At 56.8% G+C, this 26414-nt stretch overlaps 1 protein-coding gene across 5 annotated transcripts; it reads left to right on the plus strand.

The window, feature by feature from the left end:
* The first annotated feature begins 5524 nt into the window (after window positions 1-5524).
* Window positions 5525-25779, plus strand: IL3RA (interleukin 3 receptor subunit alpha). 5 transcript variants are annotated; one of them, XM_032331726.1, is made up of 13 exons: window positions 5782-5826; window positions 6097-6147; window positions 8256-8349; window positions 12093-12211; window positions 15145-15265; window positions 15660-15792; window positions 15878-16053; window positions 19679-19794; window positions 21398-21424; window positions 22478-22589; window positions 24088-24193; window positions 25068-25178; window positions 25467-25779. In XM_032331726.1, the coding sequence occupies exons 3-13, from the start codon at window positions 8286-8288 to the stop codon at window positions 25753-25755; spliced, it is 1374 nt and encodes a 457-aa protein (XP_032187617.1). In that variant the 5' UTR covers window positions 5782-5826; window positions 6097-6147; window positions 8256-8285; the 3' UTR covers window positions 25756-25779. The 5 variants fall into 5 exon arrangements, with proteins under 5 accessions (XP_032187619.1, XP_032187618.1, XP_032187620.1 ...); XM_032331728.1 differs by lacking the exon at window positions 6097-6147 and having other exon boundaries at window positions 5525-5826; XM_032331727.1 differs by lacking the exon at window positions 6097-6147 and having other exon boundaries at window positions 5743-5826; window positions 25068-25182; window positions 25467-25631.
* The last annotated feature ends 635 nt before the right edge of the window (window positions 25780-26414 follow it).

Genomic DNA, 26414 nt, shown 5'->3' on the forward strand with positions numbered 1-26414 from the left:
AGACCCTGGAGCTCCTAGGGCCGGTTCCTGGGGCAGCGGCTGCCTCGGGACGGCCCTGCAGCACCTGAGCCATTAACAGAAAGTCTCCAGCGATGCCTTCCGAAGGCTGGGCAGACGCGTTGCCCATTTGGGAACTCTGCGGAGTGGGGACGTGGAAACGCGTGTCCACCGTTATGGGAACGCAGTCGGCGGGGAAGGGAGGGGGAAACACGGCCGCCGGATGGCCCCCTCGAGGCAGCCAGGACTCGGGTTGAGGGACCTGGGGGTGGCTCTTCCCGTCACCTTTGAGCTCGGGGCTCACGGGCGCAGAGGAGGGGGAAGGTGCTTGGTGAGCTTAGCCCAGCGTCCCTCTGTCGCCGTTCTGCATGACCATATACCAAACATCGGGCTTCGGCGGTGACCATTTCAGGAGGAAAATGCTGTTCCGGGCCTTGTGTGCTCGTTCGAGGACGAGAGAAGCCCACGGACACCGGGTAGGGAGATGCTCACCGTGTTTACACACGACAGCCGGATCTACTCACAGTCTACACTGTGGGGCATCTGGGGGACTCCGTCGGGGAAGCATCTGCCTTCGGCTCAGGTCGTGATCCCCGGGTCCTGGGATCGAGCCCCGCATCGGGCTCTCGGCTCAGCCGGGAGCCTGCTTCCCCCTCTGCCTCTCCCCCTCCCCCTGCTCATGCTCTCTGTGTCTCCCTCCTGCAAATAAATAAATAAAAACCTTAAAGAAAAAAAAAAAGTCTGCACCGTGAAGAAACATGTTTCACAAGAGGCAATGATGCCTGATAACGAGGAAATGGTTGAAAAACCTCCATGGTGTGTGTCGGGGCTTAAATACACGGAAGAGGAGTCGGCGTCTTTCGAAACACCGAGAAAGAAGACCGAGTCCTTCCGGCAGAGGAAGCGGCCGCTGGCTATCGGCTGTCACCGCGGTCCCCGCGGCCGGCTGCCGCGGCGGCCGAGATACCCGTGGGGCCACGTCCAGGAGCCGCTCCGTCAAGGTGTCCGGCGCGATAAGCAAAGGGTGCCCCGAGATTACGCAAAGGACCCTGCAACCGGGGGGCACGGCGGGCGTGGGAGCCAAGGAGAGAAGCTTCCGTCGTAAACACCTGCTCTGCTTCCACCGATGACCGCGACCCTCCATCCGGGAGCCTCGGGTTTGGTGCACGGATTTGAGTTAAAACCTGGAACCTGGGAATCCAGCCTTCGTCGGGCCGGGCGCCCGCGGGTTCTGGAGTGGACGGGTCATTTGCGTGCGCCTCTGTGGGTTTGAGACCCCCATGGGGCGTTCCGGCAAGGCTTCCTGGGACTCAGGGCCAGAGTGAGGAGCCAGGGGTGACTGTTTAGGGTCGAGAGAAGAATAAGGAAGAACATTATTATGATGGCACCTTAAAGCCACGGGGTTCAGCTTCCCCTGAGTCCGGACACCAGAGTCTGACATCCCGGTGGGGCAGGGCTGCTGAGATCCAGGCGGGGCAGGTCCGTGCTCCCTCCTAAGTCTCCAGAGGACGGTCCTTCTTGTGTCTTCCAGCTTCTGGGGCTCCCGGCGTCCCTGGGCTGGTGGTCACATCCCGCCCATCTCTGCCTCCGTCCTCACGTGGCTTCTCCTCTGTGTCTGTGTCTCCTCTTTTGTCTCTTACAAGGACCCCTGTCCTTGCATTCAGGGCCACCGTGATCCAAGACAAGCTCACATCAGGTGCTTTATCATATCTGCAAAGACCCTATTTCCAAACAAGACCCCTTCACAGCGTCCAACGGGCGTACGTTTGGGGAGGCACCATTCGACCCAGCACGGTGACGGAAACTGCTTATGTTCGGGGGCGCCTGGGTGGACAGTCAGCTAAGCTTCCGCCTCTTGATTCTGGCTCAGGTCATGATCGAAGGTGGTGTGATCGAACCTCGTATCTCACACCGGGGGCCTGGAACCTGCTTGAGATTCTCTCTCTCCCTCTGCCCCACAATGTGTAAGACAAAAATACAGGTAAATGACAAGAAAACAGAGTTTCTTTGGCTTGCTGAGCCAATTGCAGAAGAAATTGCGGACAATTGGAGAAGACATTTGTGTCTCCTCGGGACCGCGTGCTGGTGGAGGGGACGCCCACGGCCTCTGGAGGAGAACCAGCCTCTGTACGGAGCAGAGGGCAAGCCTCAAGGACGTGGGCAAGGTTGTCCCAGAGCAGCTGCCTGGACACCTCAGAGCAAGGAGCACCTTCCCCTCCGGGGTAAGGGGCAGAGCGTCTCACGGTTCTGTTTTTAGGTGGGAAAGTGCACACGCGGAGCGTCTTATGTTGGGGGAACCCCCTCGATGAGGACTGGGCTCCTGCAGCCGGGCCCACCGGGTCCCAGGGCAAGGCCAACGTCACAGCAGAAAGTGGCCCTGAATCTCCCCACGGACGCCCAGGGGTCCTCGCGGCTGGGTGTCTGCGTGACTCAGAGCTGACAAGGTGTCTCGGGTGAACATTTCCCCTCTGCTCCCGCGCTGGGCTCTTGGAGTAGTAGGACTGGGGGGTCTTCCCCAGACCCCAGCACCGGGCACGGAAAGGACGCCTCCATGCTGGGTCCCGGGTCCTGCTGCAGCTCTGAGGCACCAGGACCACCTGCTTCTCTCTGAGCGGCAGACCGTGACCCATGTGAGCACATGGAAGGGTGCTTCGCGGGGGTGGGGCAGCCAGGAGTCCAAGACCTCCCCCTCCCCCAGGCCGAGTCCCCCTTCCTAAGAAGCCCTCACGGTGCCCCCTTACATCCCGAATCGAGCTTCACAATGGTCCTGCCCACACCAGACAGCCGACCTCCCACATAACGGGAGTTCTTAATTCGGAGGTAGGCAGTGCAGACGAAGGAGGCATTGTCTTCCCCTCATCTGCAGGGAAGACGGGGTAAAATTCTCCTGCTGCCTCCAAGAATGAGGCTCCGGAAACGCTCCTGAGCACCAGGGGCGGCCGCTGTGTCTGTAACAGCGTCCGTGTGAACAGGGGCTGGGGTTGCCTGAGAAGGGCTCACCTCCCGCCCCCCGGACGGAGCAAGTGAACTCACAACAGTCCATGCAGCTGGGCTACGGGGGACGCTCCCACGATCCTACTCCTTCTGGTTCCCCCGCCGCACAGGGAGCACGTGCCTGGCCCCCAGCACCGCCCGGACAGGAAGACAAAGAGCCTTTCCGCCTCAATAAGCCCGTCGGCAATACTCAGGGGCGTGAATACACCGGTCCGTGCATGTGAATTCATAACATTCTTAAGAAATTAAAATAAAATGCTAACGTTTATCGATGAATGAGTAGACATTGATCCATCTCAACATTAATGTGTCCATATCATATGGTAATAATGTACTACATGTCATACAGGGTTGACGTGAGCTAGAATACAGTTTAACATAATGCAATAATATATAATGTAACAATACCATCTAATGATATACAATGTAATACATTGGTAATATAGAATAATACAATGTAATGCCATGGAATGCAACATAATGTAACATAATATCGGCGCACCTGCCACCTGCATGGGCCCCCAAGAGGCCCGCATCGGCCCATCCGTAAGGACCTGTGCATCGTGCTGGGTAGAGGGACGACTCTGAGCTCCCGCGTGCAGGGGCTCCGTGCACGGGTGCGTCGTGCTGGGGGAGAGTCTCTACTCTGGGCTCCTGGGTGCATCTCGCTGGGTGGAGAAGGTCTATTCTGGGTCCGCCTCGGCAGGCGTCGGTACCTCCTGCCTCACCCACTTTCCCTTCCCGCTTCCCGTCTTCTGTTCCTCTCTACCCCCAGGTGCAGACCCTGCCCTTGGAGGGGTGCCGTCTGTGCTCACGATGGAAGCTCTCCCGAACCCCACCCCGCACCCCCAATGCTTGCTTTTGTCCTGCTTTTCGACTTCTTGAAATCTGGAAGTTTTTTGTTGTCTGACCATATGCCCACCTGGGAGGGAACAGGCGAGGGGTTTGGGAAGCATAGAGCAGACAGGTGGTGCAGAAGCCGGAGGAAAGAGGTCTTGCATTCACGTGGACAGATGCCTTCCCGGCTGGTTTCTGGAAGCGACCACCGTCCTCGGCCCTGCCAGGATCCCCTGTCCAGGGGACCCTAAACGTGCAGTGTTGTTCCAGGTTAGGGCGGACACTAGCCTGGCCGCCGGCCGTGGGGAGGGCAGGAGGGAGGGAGAAACACACCGAGAAACGGACCCAAAGCCCTGCTCCGATGGTGGGAGGCGACGTCTGGCCCCTGCGGAGGGATCTGAGTCCGTCCATGGTTGTGGCCACAGCACACCGATCAGAGTCCCGGTCCGCAAGGAGGGCAGGGCGTTGTGACCCAGGGTGCAAACTCCTGATGTCGGCTTTGCCTCTTTAATAACCCTGGGCAGCGTCCCACTCCTGCCCACGGAGAACGCTTCTTCCCACAACACTCTCAGGTCCCCACGGACGCGGACGTTCCCCCATCCCAGCCCTGTCTTTCTCTGGCCGCTCTCCGCCGCTGGCCCTGGGCCTCTCTGCCACTCCTGTCCGTGCCCTAGACACCTGCCCAGCACACGCCGTGTGGGGCATCCTTGGGAGCTAGCTTGAGATGCCCCTGCCCAGACCTCTGCATTTTTAAAAATAGACATCTATATGATTTTTTTATTTGACAGAGAGAGAGAGAGAGACAGAGAGAGCACAAGCAGGGGCAGCAGCAGGCAGAGGGAAAAGCAAAGCAGGCTCCTCGGGGAGTAAGGAGCCTGATGGGGGGCTCGATCCCAGGACCTTGGCATCCTGACCTGAGCCGAAGGCAGAGGCTTACTGGACCGAGCCTCCCAGGCGCCGGTGCAGACTGGTGCATCTTCGCTCCGTGCCCAGGACATCCGGGTGCACGCAGCCCTGGGAAGGGGTCCACCCTGGGGCTCCGCGGGGTGACGGTGGCCGTCCTCTCCTCTGCGTCTGTGCGTCTCTTCGGTCTCCTGTCAGCACACCGGTCACTGCATTTAGGTCCCCGCCACCCCCACCCCCCGATCCTTCATTTCCTGAGACCTACAAAGACCCTTTACCCACGTCAAGTCGACCTCAGGAATCAGAGTGGGGTCGCGCCCGCCCCAGCTCCCTTATCGTGGAATCCTGCGCCGCGAGGGAGCTGGTGTGTTGTCACAGGTGTGAATGGGGTGACGCCAAGGGGTCAGTCCCTGTGTCTGAGTGGGGTCCTTCCAGCAGGGGCTGAGCCCAGGTCCACGGCAGCGGGAGACGAAGCAGGAGGCCCCTTGCCCCCCTGGAGGGCTGCGTTTGACCCTGGGCGGCGTCCTCCGCGGGGACCTACGGTCCTCACCAGGGTCTGTGCCCCGAGGGCACGGAGGAGAGCGTGTCCCTGGGACCCGGGATGAAGACGGCGGAGACGCCCTCCACCCGGCCCACGGCTGTGCGCGGCGTATCAGCAACGGTGCCAGGAAGTTGCCCAAGCCCGCCCTGGACGACGAGCCGCAATCAGGGCTCTAACAAAGAGGAACACGCGAGGAGAAATGACAACGGGAAAACAGCAATTTTGAAAGAAAAGGGGAGTCCTTCCAGGGAAAGTACAGGGTGGTGACCCCGGCTTCCAGGGAAGGCGCGCAGGCAGACACGGGGGACGGGGTTCTCGTCTGGGTCGCTGACCTCTCCCTCCCGGCCCCCCGAGCCTCATTGGGTCTGGGTTGTAGGGGCGGAGCCCCTGGCCGTGCCCATAAAAATCTTCAGAAGGGAGCGGCAGCTTTGGTTTCTCTTTGGGGACACTTCCCGGAGCACAGCTGGGAACAGGACTCGGAGACAGGAGTCTGGGGTCCGGATCCCTCCAAGAGCTGGGTGCCTTTCCCAGGTGGGACCTTCATCGACACCCAGGTAAGACCCCCGGCCCCCGGGAGGGACGAGGGGCATTGGAGTGGGGCTCGTTCCTGGCGCGGTGCATCTGCCTTGGGCACGGCACCCGAATCCGGAGGGTTTAGGGCATGTGAAGCATGCTGGGGACGGCTCCAGGAGCCCGCAGGGACCGTGAGGCCGGGCTCGCACGCAGACGGGCTGGATGGGCTGAGCGGCAGAGGACAGAATATGAGAGTGACCTTCTACCATGCCGTCCCTGTTTTTTTTTTTTTTTTTTTGGAAAACCGTAAGCACCCGCTTGAGGCTGCCGTGCCGAGTCTTGCCGAGAAGCTCGGGTCCGAGGTGAGCACAGCGGCTGGTTCCCCACGTCCAGCGAGGCCTGGCGGGGAGCTGCTGGGGGCTCCGACGGACCATGAAGCACTAACCCCCTGGAGGTGCGTGATGCCCCCGGGCCAGATGTGCACAACACGTGGTCCGTGCACGCAGGGGAATAGGACTCAGCCCCATAAAGGAGCTCGAGGGACACGATGCGTGGGGACAGAAGCAGACACACGAAGGCTCATCGTGTGTGATCCTATTTCCGGAAAAAAATGGGCACAGCGGGGAAATGCATGGACAGAACGTGGGTTAGGGGCTGCCCGATGGCGGGGAGGGGACGGGGAGTGAGAGCTCATGCTGATCGGGTTTCCTTTCGCTGGATGGAACGTTCTGGAGCCAGAGAGCGGTGGAGAATGTCCTAGATGGTCCCTGAGTTACGTGTTATTTTATTTTAAGATTCTATTTATTTATCTGAGAGAGGCACAGAGCGAGTTCGATCAGGGCCGGGGGGAGAGGGAGAAGCAGGCTCTCTGCGGAGCAGGGAGCTCAGTGCGGGGCTCGATCCCAGGACCCCTGGATCGTGACCTGAATCAAAAGCAGACGCCCAACCGACTGAGCCACCCAGGTGCCCCTCAGTTATGGTTTTAAAAATTAATTTTTTTAAAAGATTTTATTACTTAAATTCTCAGAGAGAGACAGAGCACGAGGGGGCACAAGGGCAGAGGGAGAAGCAGGGTTTCTGCTGAGCACGGAGCCACTTTGATGGAACGTGCGTTTTGTCTCCACACAGAATTAATGAACCGATACATTATATGTTTATAAAAGATAAAATAAATAATGCAGATGCCTGAGCGTCTCCCCAGGACCCCCTCTGGGCAGGTCCTGCCGGGACCAAGGTCTTAGAGGGGATGCCGCCCGGCAGGACGCACACCTTGCCCCCTCTTCTGGGCCAGCTGTGGGCTCCAGCCGAGTGGGGGCTCCAGACCCCTGGACATTGGCGTCCACGTTGGCGCCCACCGCGTCCGACCCCTGCAGTCCCATTATGTCCTGTCCTCAGGAACTAGCGGCGAGTCCCAGTCCGCTCTGTTTAACACGCGGATCCTTTCCCCACCATGGATTTCCCGCTCTGACCTCTGAGGCGCACGGTGTATGGTGAATACGGGTTGGGGGGGCCCCCGGCAAACCTGGAGCCTCCCGCATCCCTGTCCTCCGCGGCGTCCTGCATTAGGACGAGGAGACACCTGTCCCCGGGCGCCGCCCACCCAAAGGCGATCCTGGATCTTTCCATCCCCTTGTCCTGGGGAAGGCGTCTCTCGGGCGTGTTCCCCAACGCTGGCAAGAGCCACGTTCACTGTCCGATTGTGCAAAAGTGCACATTTGCTGGAAATCGCCCTCGGCTCTGTTGTCCAGACGGGAAATCCGCTTGCAGCCCCATGGCTGAACCAGGGGAGCAGGAGAGACCCCCGGTGGGGTCCTCATTGTGGGGGCTCCGTGCTGGGGGCTGTGAATGCCCAGGACAAGACGGGGGAAATCTGAGGTCCCACTCCTCAGTCCCGGCTGAGATTTTCCAGATGGGATGGTGCGAAGGGGACACGTTTTGTGGACAGTTCTGAGGGGCACAGAGTGCTGGCTGCAGACCACGAATGGTGTTTGTCAGTAGTGACACGGTGGGGAGGTGGGGGGCCCGTTAGGACACCGAGTTGCTGATGGTCCTGGTGGGGGAAGGGGGCTGACCATGCAGGCGAGGGTCCTGGAGAACCAGCGTGAAGACGGGGCTTCCTGGAGACCCTGAGAAGGTCCTGGCTGGGGCGCTGGGTCCACGCAGGGTTCAGTTACTGTAACTCTGCCCGTTCAGGAAATTCGATGTGTCTCGGCTTCGTAGTTTTAATTACACTTCCTTCCCACGCTTGCTCATGGCAGCGTTTCCCGGCACCGCGCATGGCGTGACTTTCCTGACTTCTGCCTCCGGCTGGAGCCAAGAGCACGCTCCGACCCGAGGACACACGGGGACGCCCACACACGCACACAGACGCGGGACATGCATAGGACACCATGGACGCGCAGACGTGCACGCGCACGCCCAGACCCTAACCCTCCTCCGCCCCCCACGCTAACCGTCCCTTCTCTCCCAGCGTGCGGCCCGACGTGGGAGCTGCCTCGCTATGGCCTTGCTGTGGCTCGCCGTGCTTCTGACGTCTGCGTCCGGCCTGCCGCGGTCACAGGAAGGTAGGACCGAACCCCTGGTGCGTTCCAAGGCTGTGTCCGGTGTTCTGCTGTTCCCGTGACACTCGACGTCCAGATCGTTACGGACCCAGCGGCAGCGGGGAGCGGGGATCCGGAGACAGCCCGTGTGCCCCCCACCCCGATGCTGCCCACGGGATCATTTGGCAGCCCGGTCACGGCGCAACCTCACGGCTGGGACGCGGAGTTGGGGAGGGCCGGGGTGCTGAATGTAAGGACCCATCACCTACTTGGGTTCTGAGTCATTTCTCCAGGGAGAAACCACGTTGACCTGTACGTCCCTTTCCTGGGTAGGGTTGTGGGCAAGGCGATGGTTATGGGCTGACTTGGGTCCCCACTAAACACCTCCCTGGAAGCCCTCGCACCCAGACCCTGTAAATGTGACTGTGTTTGCAGACGGAGTTTGCTGAGATGAACCCATCCGGGTTGGCTCCTAGCACAGCAGCACTGGCGTCCTTATAGGGAGGGGACGTGTGGCCACGGATGTGAGCCCACGGGGAAGGCCACGGGCGGCGAGTGCGGTCTCCGTGCCCTCCGTGTGGCTCGTACGATATTGCGTCACAACGGTGGGGAATGAGATCCCGTAGGAACCAGAATCAATGACAGGAGAAGAGGCTGATGACGATCCCCGAGCCTTCTGTGTCCACTTCTGTCACCGTCCGGTCAGCCTCAGGGGACAGGGGCGGCCGATGGGCGTGCCGCAGGGAGTGTCCTGGGGAACCCGTCGCCTGCTAGAGATGCCCACACCTCGGACTCTGGTACGGGGCACGGCGCGTTAACAGAGCCCGGGTGCGGCCCCGGGTGCCACGAGGAAGAGGGGGCTGGTAATGTCTCTGCCGGCGCGTCTGCCCGGAAGCCACTCGCCGTCAGGGATTTTCCGAATAATCCGCGGACCCCCAAGAGGGCCCTCTGCATGTTTTCCACGTCGGGGTCCCATGGCACAGGGTCGTGGGGCGAAGGCCAGGCATGACGGGTCCCGCGGGAGCGCCGGAGCCTACCCACCTGGGGTTGCATCAGTCCGATGTCAGCTGCGGTGACACCCACGGGATTTCACAACCCGCTAGATGTTGATTCCTTCCTCAAATCGGAGCGGAATTCAGATGTTTTTGTGGGGGAGGGAGAGGGACGTTTTGGTCTCCTGAAGGCCGCTGTTTGAGTCTGTGTGGACAGACAGAACAAAATACCGTCAATACCGTCACCTGGGGGGCTCAGTCTATCTCTCCCAGCTCTGGAGACCAGACCTCTGAGATCCGGGGGGACAAGGATGCTGTTCCACGAGGGGCAGGACCGCTGAGATCCAGGCAGGGCAGGATGCTGAGGTCCAGGTGGGGCATTGTGAGGTCCTGGGCATGGGGCATTGGGACTCCAGCATGAATTTTGATGGGACAGTGTGGGGTTCATGACAGGTGGGTCTGCCCCCAAATATTGATCCCGAGATCCAGGGTCCTTCGGCTCCCGCAGGAGCGTTTATGGGTGAGAACTGGAAGTACCGCCACGCGTCGTGTTGAACTAGAACCCAGTCATGTGGCCACACACACCCCCGTCCAGGGGACTGGGCGATGGCGGGATGTCAGGAAAGGGAAGGTGCCTCGTCCACTTCAGCCTGCCACCCCCAGGTCTGAGCACGATCTGGGCCCTTCTCCCACTCTCCGCCTTTGGTTTGCCCGTCTCGGCCGGGGACAAAGGCTGCCGCCGCCTTTGTGGTCACTTCAGGCCTGAGGGTGCTCTAGGATGGCTGAGCACAGGTTGGAAGTGAGCGGCTTTCTAGGAACAGAAGTCTCCCAGAAGGAGGCAGCTGACGCAATCCGAAATGTTCACAACTTCCCTCGTAAGGGGGACGCCCCTAAGACTCCAGCGTTGGCCAGACTCCATTAAGAGGGGCCGTTGGTGCAGCACCCGGTAGAATAGAAGTGTTGAAACCAGACGCCTTGTCTTGTTCTGGTCTCAAGGAGAAGTGGTTAGTCTTTCACCATTGAGTCTGAATTAGTGCAACGATTTTCATAGGTTTATCGGGGTAAGGAAAATCTCTTCCTTTCCTAGTTTATTAAGATTTTTTTAAAATTCCAAATGGGTGTAAGTTGGTCAGTTTCTTTTTTCCCGCTTCTGTGAAGATCATTAGTTTTTTGTTAATGGGGGTGAATTGCATCGACGGTTAAAAAAAACTTGCATTCCCAGAGTAAACCTCTTGGGTCATGAGATATTACCAGGTTTATGTGTATTCCTGGATTTTGTTAACTAATATTTCCTGAAGGGATTTTGTGTCTGTGTTTATAAGGAATGTTGGCCTCGAGTTTACTTTTAATATCTTTGATTTTGATATTGGGATAACGCTGGCCTCCTAAAGGGAATCAGGAAATATTTCCTGTCACCTCTACACCTCGCTTTCTTTTTTGAACTTTTGTGCCCATGATACTATTTCTTCCTTCAATATCTGATCATTTATATATATTATTAGTTATAAAAATAAGATATGATAAAATATGTTAACATTAGTATTTCCTAGTTTATCTTTCATATCTGCTTTCATGATATTTAATGTTGGGTTGGCAGAACTGAGTGTAGATTTTGAGGCATAAGAATCTGTTAAGAGAGGGACGTCGGGGTGGCTCAGTCAGTTAAGCATCTGCCTTCAGCTCAGGCGCTGGGATCGAGTCCCGCATCGGGCTCTCTGCTCAGTGCGGAGCCTGCTTCTCCCTCTGTCTCTGCTGCTCCCCCTGCTTGAGCTCTCGCTCTCTCTCTGGCAAATAAATGAATATAATCTTTAAAAAAAGAATTTATTAAGAGGATGTCCGTAAATTATTGAACAGTACATCTAAAAGGAATGATGTACTACATGTTGGCTAATTGAATTTAAATTTAAAAAATCTATTAAGAATTACATGCTCAATGTATAAGAAATTTGCCTCAATGAATTTTTTTGTTGTTGTTATTACCATGAAGGAATACATTGTCCTTATATGGTAGAAGAAAATAATGGCAGAAACCAAGGTGTTGATACGGTTTGGTCTTGCTTATGAAACTAAGGCTGTTGACCTTGATAAGTAATCACGATTCTGACAGCTTATCAACTCGGTGAACGTTTATTAAAGTCACATCCTGTAAGTCCTTGAAAAGGGTCACAGATAAAATCTCACCAAGTGTCCGTTGTAGCTTTACAGACGGGTGTTATTGGAAAACGTGACTCGGTAGCACCTTGTACCTGGGCAAGTCTTGGATGAGATATGCTGAGCCCTGTGGTCTGCCGCTGGAGACCCCCTTACCCAGCAACTTGTAGCGGGAATGCGTGAGCTTTGATTCCATCTCAAAACAGAACCTGATGTACTCGGGGAGCTTCTCCAGTAATGTCAGACCTGCTCCAACAGCCTATGAGCCGTGAAAGGCCATGCATATCATTCTAATGGCCATGCCTTGTATTTTCAAAATAAAGCAAAAAAAAAAAAAAGCAAGTTTGATGGCCCATTGACAACCAGTCCCAGAAACCCAGACCTTGAGAGGCGTATGCAAGCCAGATCTGTTCTCAGCTTCTCCATCATGGGGACGGCAGGCTAAGGAGAGGAACAGGGCGCTGTTGACGGAAGGTTTCTTCCAGGTCTCAGAAATTCCTCACCCGTGTACAATTCTGCTTCCCGAGGTCGTCGGTGAACTCGGTGGGAAGAAGAAGTCCCCACGGTGATAAGGGTTCAAGCTTCTGCAGCACTTCTCCTAACTCTGACCTCTACCCATTTCAGATCACTATTCACCGATTAAGAACCTAAGGATAGAGCCGGTGGAAAGGAGATTGACCTGGGACCTCCATGGAAATGTTTCTGAAATTATGTGTTTCATAAATTCAAAATTTATCACTAAGGTAAGCCATCTTCCCTGTACTTGGCATAGTCAAGGTTTTCCTGACATTCGGGGACTTAAGAGCAGAGCCCAAAGGCCAAGACGAGTTCTGGCATCACAGAAGCGGGAATTCTACTCTGGGGTTGGCTGTGGAAGGTGGGGTTAAAGACTACTGCAGACACCACAGCTCAGGGTTCACCTTCTGCACGATGTCCAAGATGGTGCCCCTGGAGAACCTTGGTGAGAACATGTCCTCAGGGATCTGGGTGAAGAGCCAAGCCCAGCTGAAAATGAGCGCTTGCTTTCCCATAATCGCCCGCCCCTCACCCAAATCCTATACTGTGTCATCTTCCGAGCTTGAGAGGTCTTGAGAACTGTGACAGATCCCATGGGTGGGCCTTGATGAGAATATAACATATTCTCAGCTCAGAGTGTCCCATGAGGAAGAGGCACCTGTCAACTTCCTTGACAATAAATTTGGTGTTTTAAGATTATTCTCGATTTAATACAGTACAGGTCACAACCTGGGCCCCCATTACAAATATTCCTCCCAGTCCTGGAGGCTGGGAGTCTGAGATCCAGGCGGGGCTGTGGCTGGTTCTCCTGAGCCCTGTCTCTTGGGTGTGTAGACACTATGTTCCTTCTCTGTCCTCATGTGGTCATCCCTTGATGTGTGTCTGTGTCCTATGTCCTCTTCTTCTAAGGACCCCAGTCCTATGGGATCAGGATCCACCCTACTAACCTCATTTTACCTTAATCCCCTCTTGAAAGACCCAATGTCCAAATACAACCACTTTCTGCAGTTCTGGGGGTGAAGGTTTCACCATACGAATTTGGGGGGACACAATCCAGTTCATGACAAGCCTACGTGGGATTTCACTGGGACTTGTCCAGTTGACTCTAAACTCTATCTGGAACATGGAAGGTTAAAAAACAACCAAGAAATGTTGATAAAGAACACTAGTGATCAGGAATTTGCCTTTCCATGATGTCTCCAAATGTACCAAGAAGCTATGATTATCCAGGGTTGGGTTGATGGAATGCGTGGATAGATTAAAGAAATGGAGCAATCCAGAAGCAGAAGCGTGCCTTGGTGGCACGTTGGGTAGGGTGGGTATCGTACACCACTAAGGTGCTATTTCAAATCGGTGAAGAACGGTGGTTGTACGCATGGAGTCAGCACAATTTCCAAAATGCACTGAAGTTAAGTTGGATTCCTACTTCCCAACGTCCATGCACATAAATTGCAATTAGGAGTGATCTAGAGATTTTTCTGGATCCTGAAGATGTAGAAGGAATTGCTAGAAGGTCTAGTTCAAGATATTGGATCCTGTTGTCATTCCCTCATCCACTGTTAGTTTTCCCTAAAGTGAATTCATTTCCATTTTGTTCATGGTCTTTGTGTGTGTGTGCCATTTTCCCACGTATCTATGCTACTTCAACATTATGCTCTTGGCCAAATGGGTAAATATTGGGTTGAACCATCCAGTTTGGTGTGTTTGTCCTCAGCAGAGACGGGTTCTCCTTCTCAGTGGGTGAGTCTCTCTCTCACCTTGTTTCCATGGTCTGCCTACGTGAGGACCCCCAACCTTGGGCTTCCTGTGGTGTTCAGAGGCAGCACTCAGCACAGCCATGGTGGGCGGGTTTGGGAAAACACCCATCAACCCCACATTATGTTGTTCTTTTAGAACTTCCTTTGAGAGGCATTTATGGAACTCAAGTTCCTTAAATGAGAGACAGTGACCAAGTTTACAAGACTCACCTGAATCACTCAAGGAAGCTTTAGATCAGCGTCCAAAAAATGCCTAAAGATGCACATTTTCCCAGATCCTTGAGATTTGTTGTGTTAACATGTATTTAACAACGAGTCTGGTTGAATCTGTTATAGACATGATTCATGAGACACATGTCTTCTTCTTTTATTAATTACAATTTTCACCAGTTGGGGATGCTGGCTGGCTCAGTGGTACAGAGTGAGAAAGTCTTGACATCAGGGTGTATGACTTTGAGCCCATGTTGGGCGTGGAGATGACTTAAAACCTTAAAGAAACAAACAAACAAACAAAAAACCAGTCTTTTCCTTATTAAACCATTTGGGGCTCCACATTGTTAACTTATTATATAATGCGGGTAAAAAGGCAAAATTCATCATGAGCTTGATAAATATCTTCCTTTCCTTTGTGACTTTGTGACTTTTCCTTTCCTTTGTGACTTTACATTTTTATTTCCCCATTTACCTAACTTTCCGGTCCCAATTTCTTTTATCCCGCGATCCTCAGAAAAGGATTGATTTATCCCTCACGGAGTTCATAAATGGATTATTAGTGGATTTATAAGCTGATTATTCATTTATTCATACATGGAATTATTTTATGTAAATTCTTGTATGGTTTCTAAAAAGGAATAAATTTCCCTTTTTTCCCAGGGCAGTGTGAGGTTCACAGCAAAATTGAGAGGAAGGTATAGGGTTTTCCTGTATGGCCCGCAGTCCCCTGCCCCTGCACACGCATGGCCTTCCCACTAGGAGCCTCCAGACCAGACGGCATAAGCCATACCACGGATGAATGTGCTTGAACACGTCATCCTCACCCAGAGTGCACAGATGACCAGACAGGTCACTCTCAGTGTGTGTATTTGGTGACTTTCGTCAAACGGAGAATGGTAAATGGAGTACACAGGACACAGTCCCTGCCCTAAAAAAAAAAAAAAAATGCTGTGTTTCATCTGTTCCCGTCTCCCTCCCGCTCCACCAACCAGTAATTCATACACCACCTCTGGTCTGTCGATTGCCACAACATACATTGTTGGGGTTTTGTTGAAGATTGCACGGACTCTACAGAGACTTACGGTTTTTTTGCCGTTGTTATGGTTATCGTTGTTATTCAGTCTGGGTATCATCACCGGGACACCACGTGTGTTCTCTTGACCAGGACTAAATGTTTCTTTCCCTCTCAGGCCGTCAACCACAACCGTTACTGCCAGTTCCACGTCCTTCCCTCGTGTGAAGTGAAAAACTTCAGCATCTCCTTGACCAAAGGCCCGCCGTTCTTGATGGGGATTCAGTATCCTCTGCACGGTGATGGGAACGTCTTTGGGTTTGGTTTGCTCTCAGTCGCTGGCTGGTCGTAGGGATACAAAAACCCTGACTTTTAGCTTGGGTGGACCTGCAGGGAGTAGGGGAAAAAAAAAAAAAAAAGCATAGGACCGTAGGACATCCCATATGGAGGAGGATGTCATTCGTAAGACTTTCTTGAGTTGATGACGTCTGCAAATGCAGAACAGATTAGTGCTTGGCAGGGTTGAGGACAGAAAAGAACTTCTGGAGGGCTCTTGGGGGATGAGACCGCGCTGTATCCTGACATTATGGGCGTTGACATCTGCAACTATGTGTGAACCCACAAGGACCTGGAAATCCTTATGTCCCTCTTAAAGGTGACTTGCTTTTCTTCTCGTCTTCTTTGCAAACGCAGAAGGAAACCCTGAGGCGGCCGCACGGGGTCTGGACTGCCGGGTGCACGACGTGGACGTCCTGACGTGCAGCTGGGATGTGGGCAGGGAAGCCCCCCAGGACATCCAGTATCACCTGTACTGGCAGGAGCTGACGTAGGTGTGGCTGCGGGCACCGCCGGGCTCTCCCCAGGCACCTGGGGCCGCTGGGTCATTGCTGGGTGCCCCCTCCATGCCGCAGGACCCGCAGGGAGTATGAGTGCCCAAATTACGAAATGGATCCTCGGGGGAAACTCGTGCGGTGTCATTTCAACGATGTCTCCAGATTGCCGAAACACCTCCAGATCCTGGTGAGGGGCACAAGCCAAAGTGCCTGGATCCCCTGCTCCGACCGCACTGTCGAATTATCAGAAATCGGTGAGTACAGGTCGAGGACACAGCTCTCGGGCTGCACCCTGGGCTCTGGGATGCTGGTGTGGGAGCGCAGGGGACCGTAAGAAAATAGCCCCAAGCGGTTGGCTGAAATGACGCGCTGATTTCTCATGGTTCTGGAGGCTGGAAGCCCGACCTCAAGGGGCGGGCAGATCGGGTTCCTGGTGAGGGTCCCTCTTCCCGGCTTGCGCCTGGCAGACTTCTCGCTGTGACCTCACCCAGGAGTCTAGGGAGAGAAAGGGCACTCCATTCTCCTCTGGTGCTGTCCGAATCCCATCATGGGGCCCCACGTCATGACCTCGCGCCCCCGAACGCCATCCCACTGGGGATCAGGGCGTGTGCGTTTGGGAACGACATGCGTTCAGCTCCAAGTTCACGGCAGGTAAGGAAGTAACCCGCTTGCTTCCGGAGCATTCCGGCAACACACGGGGCCCGTGGCTCCCTCACAAGTCTCGGGTAGGGGCTGAGAGTCGTGCCCGCAGCCTCCGTCAAGGCCCTGTGTTCTTACGCTAACGGGTTTCTGGAACACAGATTCCATCGTAGCAACGCTCTGTTCCCTTCGACTGGACCCCTCCCCTCCGGAAGCCTGGGCCTGCCCCGGTGGGTCCACGTGGGATAAGGAAGCACGGGGCCGGCAATGTTTATTGAGATGTGGCGCAGAGGGGAAAAATGCAAGACTTCTTGCTTGAAAAGTGCGGGGTCTCTTCCCTTGGGGCTTCCCCCTCCTGAGCTGACATGCTGTGTTTCATGGGCACTGGTTGGCCGCTGCTCCCTCAGACACGGGGCCCTCACTGGTACATCCAGGTCGTGTCTAAGGCCGCCTGCAGCTCCGTGCACACGGCCCCCTGGACCCCTGTGTCCTCAGCCCCTGTCCCAGCAGGAGTAGGAGGACACAGCGGTCAGGACAGTGGAGTGGTGGGTGTCAGAGAGCCCAGCGGGGATGCATGGAGGGGTCAAATGGGAACCGGGGGCTCTGTGCTCCCGGTGCATGCTTCATGATCCCGTCAGGAACCCGAATTCAAAAACGCCTGCTGGGCCCCAAAAGATCTGTCCGCGTCTTGCACCTGTGAAGGCCACCTTGTGTGGAAACAGGGTCTTGGCACTTGCTGCAGGGAGGGCCCAATCCAATGTGGTGGTTCCCTTAGAAGAAACGGAGGAGACGCAGAGGTCGACCCCAAGACAGACGGGAAGGCCGTGGGAGGCCATCGGTGGTGTATGTACAGCCCAGGAACGCCAGGGATGGCCGGCAGCCACCCGGACTGGGAAATGAATTCGACGGCATGACTGGCCATTTCAGCATGGCGCCGGCAGAGCAGGACCCGAGCCTGGGGCCCTGTGCAAGGACATCCGTCCCACACAGCTCGGCGCTGGGACGGGCCGGGTTGAGGCGTGCAGGGGTGGCTGCTGGAGAGTGTCACTGATGTGCCCCATGGCACCAAGAGAGTCGGGGCGTTTGTTAGTTCCCAATTGCTGTCCTAATAAGTGATCCCAAACCGTGAGGCTTGAAGCACAGGAATTCATTGTCCAGCCCTGGAGAGCAGTCTGAGATCCAGGCGGGGCAGGACCAGGAATCCAGGCGGGACAGGGATGCTGAGATCCAGGCGGGGCAGGACCAGGGATCCAGGCGGGACAGGGATGCTGAGATCCAGGCGGGGCAGGACCAGGGATCCAGGCGGGACAGGGATGCTGAGATCCAGGCGGGGCAGGACCAGGGATCCAGGCGGGACAGGGATGCTGAGATCCAGGCGGGGCAGAGTCATGGTCCTTCCCGAGCCTCCAGGGAAGGGTCCTTCCTGCCTCTTCCCGCTTCTGGGGCTCCAGGCACCCCTGGGCTTATGGCCGTGTCCTTCCTATGTCTGCTGCATTTTCGCGTGGCTTGTCTTCTGTCTCTTACAAGGACACCTGTCATTGGATTTAGGGCCCCCCTGCAGTTGGAGGACATCCTCTCAGGATCCTCTACGTATGATACCTGCGAAACCCGTATTTTTGGAAAAGAGATTTTATTTATTTATTTGGCAGAGAGAGACACAGCCGGGAGAGGGAACACAAGCAGGGGGAACGGGAGAGGGAGACGCAGGCTTCCTGCAGACGTGGGGCTCCATCCCAGGACCCTGGGATCATGACCTGAGCCAAAGGCATACGCTTAAGGACTGAGCCACCCAGGCGCCCCTAAAGACCCTACATTTCAACGAGATTCCTTGTTTTAGAGATTTGACAGGGAGGGACCATTTGGGGGTGAGCATTCCTGTCACTGTGGAGCTCTTTAGACCCCGGCCCTTCTTCCCAGGAGGAGCGTCTCCAAGGGGAGCCTGCCGGTGGGTGTTACAGTGTGACGGAACCTTTCCCATAGGCAGGCAGGACACAGGCTCTGCCCCAAGCTGGAGGGGCTGGTGGTAACCCTGTGTCCTTGCCTGGGCCAGGTGGCTCCTCGCAGGCAGGTTCTGGGCTGTCTCCAGCGTTGTTGCCCAGCAGAACTGACCCGCTTGCCCCTTGGGATGCCCCTGCCTTCCTGGCCTCCCTGTCCAGCCCTGCCCATGGACGCATCCTCTCAAGCAGGCTTCTTGCCCTGTCTCCTGCCCGTGAGGGGAGAAGGCCATTTGGGGGTGCGGGTCCTGTGGCAACAGGTGGGCAAGGTCTGGGTGGCCGCAGGGAGGAGGCAGTGGGCTAGTTTTGAGGGTATTTCTCAGGATGGCATCGTAGGTGGGGGGAGAGGCAGGCAGAGAGGGAGCCTGGGGGCAGGGTGACGTCCCTGACGGGGGACGGGGAGCAGGAAGGAGCAGGGGAACAGGACGGAGGGGACCGGAAGGACTTGGAGGAGAGGTGACCCGGACAGAGCGGGGACTGCCAGCCAGGGGGCCCGGCGGAACACAGGGGCAGACAGGTGAGGACCCAGGGCTGGGCTCCCGGCGGAGGTCCGACCTGCGTGTCTGTTCGGACGTGGTCACACGCAGAGCCGGAGAAGCCACGGGGCCAGGGGAAGCTGAATGCCCAGAGCGAGGGCAGAGGGCAGAGCACAGCCAGGAGGGTCCCAGCACCCAGAAGGGAGGACAGGACGTCCGGGGAGGGGCCGGCTGCAGCAGGCAGGGTCTGGGGAGGCGAGCAGGCAGGGGCCGATGTTTCCGGGCGGGCAGCTGGCCTGCCCAGAGCACCGGCGCTGGGACGGACCCTGTGCGCGGGCGGGGAGTGGGCCGTGCTGCCGGGCACCGAGACGGGCCGGTGGGCAGGAGGGAGTCCACGGGCGCAGGACGCTGTCCTCCCTCTGCTGGAGGACGGTGGAATTAGGGCCCAGGGAAAACAGCAGGTGTCGTCCTGGGGACGTCGTTGGCACAGGCCTTGCTTTCCAGGAGGACCTCGGGGTGGGCGGGGGTCTGTCACCGGCTGGTGTCTGCGTAGCTAGACCGATGGCTACTCCAAACCCACAGACATCACAATATATCTCGTCATTCCTCTGTATGGATGCGTTGCCCAGGCTCTCACCTTGGACTGACACGTTCCTCTGCTCCTTACCACGTTACATCTCCATGAAGCCTGTTTTTTTTTAAAGTATATTCTGGGGGGCGGGGGTGTTGATTGGTTTTACCCATAAAATATTTTTTTTTTCCTGTCCTAGAGATATTAAATCCACCCAATATCACTGCAACGTGTAATAAATCCTATTTGATGATGCAGTGGGAAGCGTGCAGCCACTTTAATAACAGATTTGAGTATGAACTTCAGCTACAAAAGGTAAATGCTTGTCCTTGCTGGCAATTCCAAATTCTGGAGAATCTGTACCCCCAAGGCTTTGGAGGCAGATAAAACATACACACACGCAAATATGAATTTAAAAAAAAATTTTTTTTTACTCTTTTAAAAATAAACATCAATAAAGTAAAAAAAAATACTAAAGTAAATTTTAAAATAAAAACATGAACTAAACTCTACATAAAAATGAAGAATGTTAACACACACAAAATACTGAAAAAAAAATGCATGATCATTTAACCTTTCGTGTGTGAAAATTGTCAAGAGAAAATCTACAAACCCTAAAAAAAATTTAGCCTTAACCACAATAACAGTGTTGGCTGTTCGAAAGAGAAGAGGTCAAATTGAAAAGGCAGGCCACCGACCGAAGAAACCAGGGGCCCATTTCTCCGTCAAAGGACTCGTATTTGGGCTAAATGAGAAAGGTTTGCAAGTCAATAAGAAAAAGACCAATAACTGTATGAAAAAAAAAACAAAGGGCAAGAAGTTGAAACAGGCATTTGCTCAAGGAAGACGTACTCGTGCCCCGTAAGCGCATGGAAAAGTGCCACCAAAATGCAAACCACAGGGAGAGGCCACTCTGTACCCCGGACATGGGCTAACGTGACAGTCTGGCCAAACCGGAGGGTGGGGGGAGGCTGCCACCCAGTGGATTGCAACCGTTGCTTGCGACTCCACTGGTGGCCGTTTAGAATAATACCCGTGGCTCCTTCTTCTCCCCGATGTCCCTTGTGGATGAACCTTCTCCCGATGGTTAAGACCCAGGATAAAATCGGATCTTTTTAAGGAAACACATGGCACAGGCACTTTGGAGCCGGCTTTGGTAGTATCTCGTGGAGGCAGCCAGGCCCGTGCTCTTCTGGCTCCGAGAATGATGAAAACCTAAGTCCCACCAAGGTGGGGACCCGCGTGTTCATAGCAGCTGAGTTTGGGAACGGCCCCAGAGAAGGCCCCAACAAAACATATCCACGCTGCGGAATCGGGCCCCCCGGGGAAGGTCAGCCAGACTCAAGGTCTGGCTCGGACCCCATTTAGGCTCAGAAGCGTAGAACATGCAGAACGATCCCTAGTGGTGACCCGCGTGGGCCCTGAGTGTGGGCGGGGGGGAAAGCGTGGCGGAGAGGCACAAGGACTGTGCTTTCGGGGTGTGGTTTGCTCAAGCAAATGACGCCTGAATCCTTAGAAAATGAGCACGTGGGGCGTGCCTGGTGGGCTCGGTCAGAGCGTGCCACTCTTAATCTCAGGGCTGGGAGTTCAAGCCCCGTGCTGAGCACAGACTAAACAAATAGACTTAAAAAAAAAAACAAAAAAACAACAAAAAAATGTAAGTCTATGAATTAAAAGAAAATGGCAAAATGTTTTGAGCTGAGATAAAGGTTATTAATTCTATCCCCCCCCAAAAAATCAGGTGTTTTTTAGTTAATACCTCCTACATACACAGTTTGTTTATATATGATATGGGTCATTTAGGCTCAACCCCTGATTATTTTCTACTCAGTTTGTTATAAACCTAAAAGGGCTTGAATAAGGGCGTCTGTCGGGGGACAGCAGCAGATACCCACCGCTTTCCTCTCTTGTTTTGTAGGGCAGTGACCCCGCCTACACGGAGAAGGTGAGTGTCCCCCACGCCCCCCGAACGGGGCACCTCGAACCTGTTTCCTTACTGTCCAGCCGCTCTGCAGTGCCCGACGCTGCTCGTGGGTCCCACTCACCCACCCGGCCGTCTCCAGGAGTCCGTGCTGAGGGGAAACAGCTCGGAGAGGACGCTCTGTCCTCCTGAGGCTTCTCCTCTGTGTGTGCGTCTCCTCTCCTGTCCCTTGTTGGGCCCCTGTCACTGGACGCGGGGCTACCCCGATCCAGGATGAGTTCATCCTGAGATCCTTCAAGTAAGCCCATCGGCAAAGACCCTACTTTCAAAGAAGGTCTAAACCACAGACGCCAGGGGCGTGGGGGATGATATATCATTCTTGGGGAGCAGAGGGAGGTCACATTCAAGAGTCTGTAGCACCCCATGCCGTGCACAACACCCACACACGCCACCATGGGCTTGTCCTCTTTGGGGGCGGCCGTGGCTTCTTTTCCTCCCAGGGCTTATTGTCTTGGACACCAAGAGCCTGGGCTGAGAAGGGTAGGGGGCTCCAGGATCCGGGCCCCTCTGAACAGGCATCTTCCCCGATGGAGGCTGGTTGGGTTCACATTCTTGGGGGGGCTGGTAGATACCGAGTGTCCCAGGTTGAGGGCTTTAAAACACAGCTCTGTTCTCTTGGGGTCCTGGAGACCAGATGTCCAAGACAGAGAAGGGGGAGGACCTCATTCCCTTTGGAGGCTCCAGGGAACATCTGTCCCAGCTTCTGGGGCTCCCTGGCGTGTGGCTGTCTCCCTCCGTCATGCACATGGTCTTCCCCAAGTGTGTGTGTTCCCAAACTCCCCCTTTTCGTAAGCCCACCTCTGGTAATGGATCGCAGACCCCTAACCCCCTAACTCCCTCTTCTTCCCTGACTGCATCTGCTCCAACCTCGTTTCCAGAGGAGGTCCGCTTCCGAGGCGCCGCGGCGCGAGGACGCTCACACACGCGTTTGGGGGAGGCCCCCTCCACGCACGGCGGGGCCGCACCGTCTCCCCGCCGACTGGGAACAGCCTTTCTTTCTTTCCTTGTCGACCACAGCTCCAGGAAAAGTTCTTTGAGCTGCACAATCCCAAAAACTACGTGGTGAGACTAAGGGCCAAAGGTTTCTACCGCAAAAGCTGGAGTGACTGGAGTGCCCCGCGGCGCTTCGGTGAGTGAGGCACCCTTTATCTGTGCTGCTGCGCGCTGCGGGCACCACCCCTGCTGGGGGGAGCGCGGCCCCCTCGCGCTCAGACGGGCTCTTCACCCCTGCTCTGGGGTGCCCTGCCACCGAAGGAGCAGGGATCCAGGGATCCAGAGAGGGCTCTGAAGACCACATCTGACCCTGCACCTTGTGCTCACCCCATGGGGGCGCAGAGAGGAAGAGAAACAGGAGCCCCAGTTCCAGCCCCCACGGCTTGTCAGTAACAACGCTGTGCGCAGGCACACGGGTTCCTTTCCTCCGACATGGTCCCTGGCGTGGCTGCTGGGCCTGATTAGAAGGATTTGCCCCAAAGAAGACCCGCTGTTTCTCCCTGACCTGTCCGGAAACCAGACCCTCCTCGCAGGCTCTCCTAGAATGTCCCATTTCAGAGGTGGCACGTAGGAAGCCTTGGTCACGAGGGTCCTGGGGCTGCTGCAATAAATGACCACACCTGGTGGGAGGGGGAGCTTAAACCCACAGGAATCTACCCTCTCCCGGCTCTGGAGACCAGAGTCTGAGATCCAGGCGGGGCAGGACCACTGGGATCCAGGCGGGGCAGGGCTCCGTCCTGGGGCTGCAGGGGAGGGTCCTTCTTGCCTCTTCAAGCTTCTGGGGCTCCGGGCGTCCCTGGGCTTCTGGCCAGGTCTCTCTCATGTCTGCCTCCATCTTCATGTGGCTTCTCCTGTGTGTGTCTGTGTCCAAATTTCTTCTCTGTACAAAGACACTAGTCATTGGGTTAGGAGCTATCCTATTCCACTGGGACCTCACGTTTACCTGATTAGTTCTGCAAAGACCCTCTGCTGTGGGCTCAAATGTGCCCCCCGCCCCGGATTCACATATTGAAGTCCTCACCCCCAGGACCTCAGAACGGGACTGTATTTGGAGATGAGGTCGTTAAAGAGGGGATTCAGGTGAAGTGAGGTCATTATGGCGGTCTTGATCCCATGAGAAGAGGGGTGAGGACACGGACAGGCACAGAAGGATGAACATGTGGGGACCCGCGGAGAACACAGCGTCTGCATGCCCAGGGCAGGGGCCTCCTGCGGAAGCGGCCTCAGCCCCATATGGATCTCAGACTTCCAGCTTCTAGGACCGTGAAGCCACAGTATCTGCGGTTTCAGCCACCCAGTCTGTGGGACTGCGTTGTGGCAGCCCCAGCAAACCCACACTCCCCACAGGGCCCCGCTGACCCGAGGGCAGGCGGAGGTCTTTGCAGAGCAGCATGCCCGGTGCTCCCCTACCGGCCGGCTGCAGGGGAATGTCCGCCGTCTAGGACTCCCCCACGGGCTCCAGGAGGTGTTGGGCGTGCCGTGGGGGCCTCCGTCTTTGGGCAGCCGCCACTGTCCCCTCCGGGACGCGCCCGAGTGCCCGCTGCCTCTCCGGGGTCCCCTGGGGAAGCGCTCGGGGCTGGGTGCCACCGCCACCCCGGGACCTGCTGATGTGCCCTGCCCGCCCTCTTCCGCAGAGTGCGACTTCGAGGAGGACTCGCCGCGGCCCGACTGGCTGCTGGCAGCGCTGGTCTTGCTGGCCACGCTGCTGGTCCTGGGGCTCGTGATCGCGCTGTGTGGAAGGTGAGTGCCACCCCCGCGCCCCTGCCGGCCGCCTCCCTGCTGCGTGCTCCTCCCTGCCCCCACCCTCCCGCCACTGCCTGCGGGACACCCCCAGGGAGCGGGCGGCTGCCTCTCGAGTCTGCCACCGGGAAAATCCAGAAGGTCCCTCCCTCTTAGCTCGAGCCCCAGGGTGCAGCCAGGCTCGCCTGCGTGTCCCCATGTGTCCCTGCTGTTCAGCCACTCACCCCTCGTGCAGATTCCCCATTTCCTGACATCCCTGGGCGGGGGTGACTGGGAGTCGCCCTCCCCCTCCTCTTCCCCCTCCCCCTCCCCCTTTCCAGCCTCCCCCCCCTTCCCCTCTCTGGACTCCTCCCTCTCTCCAGCCGGCAACAGGCCAGCGACAGGGTCATGCTGACCTTGCCCATCTGATAGCAAGTCCTGCCCTTGGGGTGTCTCCCAAATGCCTCAGTGCAGAGCCCCGCCAGGTCCTGCCCGGGGGGCCTTGGGGTCTGTCCCTGGAGGCTCAGGCCTCTCTCTGGCTGCACCCACGCCCCTCCCAGCGCCTTCAGGCTGAGCCGCCCTGCCCAGGGGCTCGACCGTGAGCATGGATGGGCCTGTGGCTCAGGTAGGGGACACTGGTCTGTAAGCCCTCGGGAGCAGCAGGGTCCGCGGTGCGTGCCAGGAGCCTGAGGGCCGCCTCCAGTCTGGCCGGGGCTTGTGGCAGGAGCCCAGGTGGAGTGCACGGGCCCCAGCAGCAGAAGCCGGGCTCCGCCCCTGCTTGCCAGGATTGCTGGGGTCTGTAGGGCTGGGCGCCGGGGGCCAGCCGTGGAGACCGGCTCCCCACCCCCACCCGGGGACTGAGCTGGAACTCAAACTCCATTCCGGCATCCCCGAGTTCTGGATTCAGAGCCTGTGTCTGTCCTCCGAGGTACTCAGTGTTGCAGAAGCTCTTCCCTCCCATCCCGCACATGAAAGACCCCATCACTGACAACCTTCAGAACAGCAAGTTGGTACATCTGGGCTCTTGCTGGGGGGGGGGGCTGGGACAGGGCGGACACCGCCCCGCCGGGGGAGCAGGATGCTCGCGTGTGGCTCCGGGCGGGAGGCAGGGGAAGCTGCGGGGAGACGGTCACGCCAGGAGCTGCAGGGTCACCCCCCTGCGCTCCTGCAGGTGTGCAAGGCCTGGAGCCCCGGTGACCCAGGCGCCCACGACTAGCCACGCCCTTGCACGCCCCTGCACGCTCCCGCAAGTCAGCAGCTCTGCGGCTCAGCCTGACCCCCTTGTCGCCTGCAGGTGGCCTGGGAGGGCAGCAGAGCAAGCCGGGAAGACTGCCCAGTGGCAGAGGTGCAGGTTTTGGGGGAGACATGACAACGGACCTGAAACCTTCTCGACCGGCCCAGATGCCCATACAGCCTGGCTGCGGTTGGGCCGAGGGACGACCAGATGGGGTGGGGGTAGAGGGACACCTCGGAGCGTGCTCCATGGAGAAGCCACCAGCAAGGAAGCAGGGCTGTGTCGGGCTCATTCAATAAATCAACGCTGTTTCCACCAGTGCTTGTACGCGGGGGGGGGGGGGCTGTAAGGAGTGGGGGATGCCTACTGCCCATCACACCAGACCCCGGGCCCCCCTCTGGCCTCCCAAATCAGGACCCACCCAGGATGCTGCTAACACACTGACCAGCCGGGTTGACCCCTGCGGCAGCCACGCCAGGTTCTTGGGAGTTGTCGATGTGTTCGTTCACACACAGGCCATCAGGCACCCCGAGATGGGGAGGCAGCATCTGGGAAACCCCGGGGCCCCTGCTGGTTCCCCACCACCATCCCCCACAGGGCAGCGTGGACATGGGAGTCCCAGACAAGGACGCAGATCCGGACACAGCCTGCTGCCCAGGAGCCAGGGCCTCCCAGGGGTTAGGGCTTTCGGGAAACACCAGGCTCTGCCCGCCCACTCACAAAGGGAGCTCTAGACGTTTAGAACGTTCCATGCACGGTAGCAAGCCAGCACCCCACATCGCTGAACCGGCTGTGCTGAATACCACCCCAGTGTCAGTGCAAAAAACACTATAGTCACAAACCCTACGAGGCCACCAGCAATGCCAATACTTGGGGACCTGCCAGCTAAGAGAACACGGGCACAGCTGCGAAAGTGACTGGACCGTTCTGAACAGGGGATGGAAGGTCTCCACACCCAGCCATCAACACGGCTCCAGGCAGCAGTCCGCGTCCACACAGCCATGGACT

The sequence above is a fragment of the Mustela erminea genome, chromosome X (genome assembly GCF_009829155.1).
Source record: "Mustela erminea isolate mMusErm1 chromosome X, mMusErm1.Pri, whole genome shotgun sequence".
Classification (NCBI taxonomy): domain Eukaryota; kingdom Metazoa; phylum Chordata; class Mammalia; order Carnivora; family Mustelidae; genus Mustela; species Mustela erminea.